Source organism: Mustela putorius, unplaced genomic scaffold (assembly GCF_011764305.1).
Source record: "Mustela putorius furo isolate JIRA1106 unplaced genomic scaffold, ASM1176430v1.1 tig00000281_pilon_pilon_pilon, whole genome shotgun sequence".
Classification (NCBI taxonomy): Eukaryota; Metazoa; Chordata; class Mammalia; order Carnivora; family Mustelidae; genus Mustela; species Mustela putorius.
The window spans coordinates 27,912,309-27,918,308 of NW_025421343.1; the positions used below are offsets into that span (position 1 = coordinate 27,912,309).

General features: G+C 46.5%; 1 protein-coding gene across 1 annotated transcript in view; it reads right to left on the minus strand.

Moving 5' to 3' along the window:
* LOC123391793 (glucokinase regulatory protein-like) overlaps positions 1 to 5,380 on the minus strand; it is a 28,630-nt gene extending 23,250 nt beyond the window's left edge. Inside the window, exons 1-4 of the mRNA XM_045079334.1 lie at positions 5,338 to 5,380; positions 4,931 to 5,098; positions 4,651 to 4,748; positions 4,471 to 4,553 (exon numbers count right to left, since the gene is read on the minus strand). Of these exons, the coding sequence (XP_044935269.1) occupies positions 4,471 to 4,553; positions 4,651 to 4,748; positions 4,931 to 5,098; positions 5,338 to 5,380 (392 nt within the window). The remainder of the gene's footprint in view (positions 1 to 4,470; positions 4,554 to 4,650; positions 4,749 to 4,930; positions 5,099 to 5,337) is intronic.
* Positions 5,381 to 6,000: the final 620 nt, after the last annotated feature.

Consider the following 6,000-nt stretch of genomic DNA (forward strand, 5'->3'; position numbering starts at 1 on the left):
TCAGAAGACAAAAAGAACTGCAAAGAAATCTTTACTGTTTCTTGGTAAGTTTGTTGATGGTAGTGGTATCAGGGTAGCAATTTCAAAATGGGTATTTATTGTAGGACTAAGGAAATGGACAAATAAACTGATAATGTTGGGAATCAACGTTCTCATTAAGGGGAAACAGGAAGGAGAACATATATAAATTCATAAATATGTGCATATGTATATATACACATATATATATCTACTTATGTGAAAAAAACATATACGGTTGATCCTTGGACAAAAAAGGTTTCAACTACACAGGTCCACTTATATGCAGATTTTTTTCAAAAATACAGGGTGGTGTACTATAAATGAATTTTTTGTATGGTTTTCTTTTCTTTTTTTAAGGTTTTATTTATTTATTTGACAGAGAGGAAACACAGCAGGGGGAGTGGGAGAGGGAGAGGGAGAAGCCGGCTTCCCACAGAGCAGGGAGCCAATGCAGGGCTTGATCCCAGGACCCCGGGATCATGATCTGAGCAGAAGACAGACGCTTGAAAAATGAACCACCCAGGGACCCCTCTGTATTATTTTCTTAACGTTTTCTTTTCTCTAGCTCATTTTACTGTAAGGATACAGCATATACTACATATAACTTAAAAAATATGCGTCAATTGAGTGTTTATGTTATTGGAAAGGCTTCTGGTCTAGAGTACGCTATTAGTTAAGTCTGGGGGAGTCAAACGTTATACAGGGATTTTCAACCGTGTGGGCTGCCAATGCTTCTAACCCCCATGTTGTTCAAAATCAACTGTATTTCCTTATTTGTTCGTTCATTTTCTTTCTTTCTTTCCTTCTTTTCTGAGACAGAGGAGAAAGAGAGAGCCCATGCGCACATGCAAGCAGGGAGAGGGACAGAGGGAGAGAGAGGATCTCAAGCAGTCTCCACGCTGAGCTTGGAACCAGATGTGGGGCTCAATCTCATGAACCTGAGGTCATAACCTGAACCAACATCAAGAGTCCAACATTTAACCGACTGTGCCACCCAGGTGTCCCTGTATTTCCTTGTTCTACCCAAGAATTTTGCTTAGAGGCAAAGTCAGCAGTAGCAGTGAGCGTACCTAGCACCTAGGTTTCTAAATACGGTAGCCCCCACTTACCTCAGGGGATAAGTTCCAGACCCCTGTAGATGTCTGCTACTGCGAACAGTACGGAGCCATACACATACCATTTTTTCCTATATGTACATTCCAACGATAAAGATTAGTTCATGCATTAGGCACAGTAAGAGATGAACACCACCAATAATAAAATAGAACAATTATAACAGCAGACTATGATAAAAGTTATGTGACTGGGGTCTCTCTCACAAAATACCTTATTGTACTGTATTCATCCTTCGCCTTCTGGTGACGATATGAGATGACAAAATGGCTGCTCCATGACATGGAGGGACGGGAATGATGTAGGCATCATGACATAGTGTTAGTCTACTACCGACCCTTTGGCGATCCGTAAGGGGGTCATCTACTTCTGGACTACCAGTAGATTAGGGTAAATGAAGCTGTGGAAGCACAACCGTGAGAAGGCGGGACTGCTGTACCGATCCCCAAGGACAGCTACCAGCACTCCTTGAAAATTACGGATTCCAGCCAGGACTGGAACTAGGAAAGTACAAGGTGAACCTGGGACAACATTTCTGTTCCCCTACATAGATGGCTGGGGACACTAGTGTACAGACACACATCTACATACACACACACAGGTAAGTAATAATTAACAGAGTTAGAAACTGAAGTGGAGTGGTTTCTAAGATATCTTGCTAAGAAAAAACACAAGGCACAAAAGACTATCATACGCTACTCTTCTGCATTAGAGAAAAGGTGCTTTTTTTTTCTTCTTTTTCTAAAAAGAATCACAGCAAAGAGTGTTCCAACACTAATGTGACTATGTCACAACGACAAAGGGGCCAGCTTGAATAAGCTCTCATTTTGAGTATTAAAATCAGTAATGACAGGAATGGGTTAAAACACATTTAACAACAAAATATTCATGACTCCAAACTGAGTCTAAGTAAATGTAGATGGTGTGGGGAGAGAAGGGAGAGATTTTCTTTACAGAAGAATCCCAACTAGTAAATGTAGACAGAAAGATAGAAAAATCACCATTTAAAAACCACCATAGTAATAAATTGATTCGACCAAGAATGATCTGTGGATGCTAAAACCATTGAGTGAAAGATCACTAAGAACAGGATGCAAAGAAATCTGACACACCCAGGGCACCTGGGTGGCTCAGTTGGTTAATCTTCTGCCTTCAGCTCGGGTCATGATCTTGGGCTCCTGCGATGGACTCCCTGCTCAGTGGGGAGTGTGCTTGTCCCTCTCCTGCTGCCCCCCTGCCACTTGTATTCTCTCTCTGCCTCTCTCAAATAAATAAAAGCTTAAAAAAGAAAAAGAAAAGAAATCTGGCACTACTTTGAGTAAGTGATAAAACATAACATCACCAGTAAAGGAATAAACTGACATCAGGCATCTCCCGATGTGATACCCTCATCTGTGAGCCTCATCTCTGCGGCACTTCTGCCAAAACGCTTCACCTGAATATAATGAAGAAACAATCAGGCAAATCCAAGGTGAAGCACATTCTGGAAAATAATTGGTCAGACTCCTGTACTATCAATGTCATAAAAGACACAGAAAACAGCTAAAGAATTCATCTAGATTAAAGAAAACTAAGGATACCTAATAACTAGGTGCAACGAATTATCTCTGATTGGATCCTGGACCTGGAAATAAAAATAATGCAGAGATAATTGGGGAAATTTGAATACAGTCTGCATATTCAATAATCGTACTCATGGTCCTTTTTCCTGAGTATGAAAATTATATTGTGGTTATGTAGACAAATGTCCTTGTTCTTAGGGGACACAGTAATTTGCGTCAAATGTCATCTTATCTCCTTGACACCTGCCCATCTTATAATGATCTTATAAATGAAATAGTTTGTAAAGTACAGAGTCCTACGTGTGTATTAGGTATGATGACGGCACAGTGGAAGCTGGAAGAGGCATCTCACATCAAGGAGGGTTCTAGACAATGTGGGTTTCATCGGAGAGGACTTCTCAGAAGATGCAAGATGTCAAAGGAGACAACGAATGTGGAAAGTATGCCAAAAAAGTAGAGCTGTGACCAATGAACACCATTTGGAAGGGAAGACAAAGGTACCCACTGGAAGGAGCATGGACCCCGTGGCTCAGGGGGAAGGGCTTCCTTTGAGTTCTGAGTGCAGGTAAGAAAGCATGGCAGCTGTTTGGTCAAGTCAGGAAGCTTCCTGGAAGAGGTGATCTGAATAATGGATGAGACCACATCTCTACAGCGCAACCCTTCAGGGTTGTGCCCTGTGGATGGTGGGCAGGTGTCAAGTGGGAAAACGGAGGAACCACAAATGCAAAACTGCCTTCTTTCTTGGGCCCCAAAGCACAGCTGAACTAACACTCAGATGTCCCAATGCCCTCTCCAGACTAAACTGCAAAGTGTATCAAACTGATAATTATTTCTATGATTATTTTCTGTGCTTGTACTGATAATGTCTTGCTAAAGCATTATCAGTGCTTTAGTAGTGAAATTATAATTAGTAAAATTATAATTAAAAATATTATAATAAATATTAATTGGTGAAAATATTATAATAAATTATAATTAATGAAAAGTAGTGAAATTATAATTTCATTAAATTACAGATAATATCAATAATTTTGTCTGCAGTGAATTCAGCATAGTGAACTTGCAAGGATATACCTTAAAGACTTTTGTATAGTCAGGATGAGTATAACATCAACAATGAACCTGAAACAAGGTGTCAGGTGACTGGTGGCCTGGCCTGTCTTTTTCACATATTCCCGGAGAGAACTGAGCCATTACCTTGGAAACACTGACCAGTGACCTGGTAACACAAGAACTTGCCCAGCTGGCTTTCTGGGAGTCCAGCAAAGCTTTCCACCCTCTAGCCTTGAGGGGCTGTGTGTGTGTGTGTGTGTGTTTTAAAGATTTTATTTATTTTATTTGACAAACAGAGATTACAAGTAGGCAGAGAGGCAGGCAGAGAGAGAGAGAGAGAGGAGGAAGCAGGCTCCCTGCTGAGCAGAGAGCCCCATGCGGGGCTCAATCCCAGGACCCTGGGATCATGACCTGAGGCAAAGGCAGAGGCTTTAACCCACTGAGCCACCCAGGTGCCCCGTGTGTGTGTGTGTGTGTGTGTTTTAAGATTTTATTTATTTATTTGCCAAACAGAGATCACAAGTGGTGGGGGGAGGCTCCCTGCTGAGCAGAGAGCCTGATACAGAACTCTATCCCAGGACCCTGAGATCATGACCTGAGCCAAAGGCAGAGGCTTAACCCACGGAGCCACCCAGGCATCCCAACTTTGAGTTTTCTAATTTCTGGAACCCTTGCCCCTCTGAGTCCCTCAGCACAGAGAACACCCTCTCATTCCCCATACCTGGATGAAGTTCCCTTCGTATTCGAAGAAAAGCAGTGGCCACGTGATGCGGATGATGGAGGGAAGAGCTTCCTCAGAGGGGTCTGGAGAAACAGAGAGAGAATGAGCCAGAGCAGCATCCCCAGGAAGGCCTTGCTCTAACTGCCACCCCAGGTTCCGTCCCCAAGGCTGGACCCTCACCGGCAGGGTCTGCCCCACGGTGCTATGCGCCAGGGCCTGGATGTGGGCCGTCTTCTCCTTCACCTGCTCCGCCAGCGCCTGCACCTCCGTGAGGTTGTCTAGGAGAGGGGAGGGCGCCAGAGATGAAAGCTGTTCTTCCTGTTCCCTGTGGTCCTGTCAGGACACGCGCCCCTCTCCCTCCCTCGGAGCAGGTGCTTTAAGACCCAGAAAAATGGCAGCTCCCCTGAGTCACTCCCCTGCCTCCCTCTGCTCACCCCACCGCTCCTGCCTTCCCTCTCACCATCCAGGGTGAAAATGAAGACCACGGTGCCGATTTCTGTGAGGGATGGCAAGATGCACGTCAGGAGGTCCTCTTGGGAGAAGGAGAACTGGGGACCCTGGGCACGAGAAGATGGGGGGCCCCTCCCATGAAAAACTCCCACACACAGACCTGGGGACCACAGAGGGCCTCACAGGACCTCTCACACAGCGTGTTTGTACACAGATGGAAGAACCGAGGTTCAACGAGGTCAAGTGTTTTGCCCAAGATGATGCAGCAAGTTGAGGAAAGAGCCCTGGACTAGAGCCAGCTTTAGAGGGAGAATCCAGAGCCTTCCACCCTCCCTGTGCTTCCCGACCTCTAACCCATATTCCCTTCCTGGACTGTCTGCCTGCTCTCCTCCCCCACCTGTCCCCAGCGCCCCTCACCTCCCATTCCCTGCACACTTGTCACCTTCACAACCTGCCCCATGTCCTGTCATCCCCCACCCCTGGCGGAGGAGCTCAGTCCTCTGGTTAAACATGTCACTGGGATCACCAGTGAGAAAGCCGGAGGCACCTGGGAGAAAGGCCACCAGCTCCCGGGGCGGGCCCAGGGCCCCCTCTAGACAGCATGGGTACCCAGCCCTGCCCAGGGGAAGGCACAATTCCCTGAAAACTAAGTTCTGCTGGTCCCTAGCGGAGGTGCAGGGAGTCCTGTCAGAACGCAGGGCAGAGGACAGAAAGGACTTCCGTGAGCAGAACACAAGACCCAACCGAGGCCGAAGGACATGAAGAGAGCGGGGCGAGGAGGACGGGCTCGGAGCGGACGCGGAGGTCAGCGGGGATTCTGGGAGCCAGGCCAGAGACACAGGCCCCCGCAGAAGGAGTTCTTCCTGCACGACCTGGGCCCTCCCCCAGCCAAAGACTCTCTGAAACGAGGTGAGCTTTCGTGTCCCAGGTGGGCACAGAGATCAGTGGGACCTGAGGAGCCCAGGGTCCACTGGAAACAAGTGAGACTTCGTGTGCTAAGAAACCCAGGACAGCTCTTTTCCCACGGCCCAGGGTGCGGTGGGGGTGGTGGTACTGGGCCTCCATCTTGCTGCCATTAAC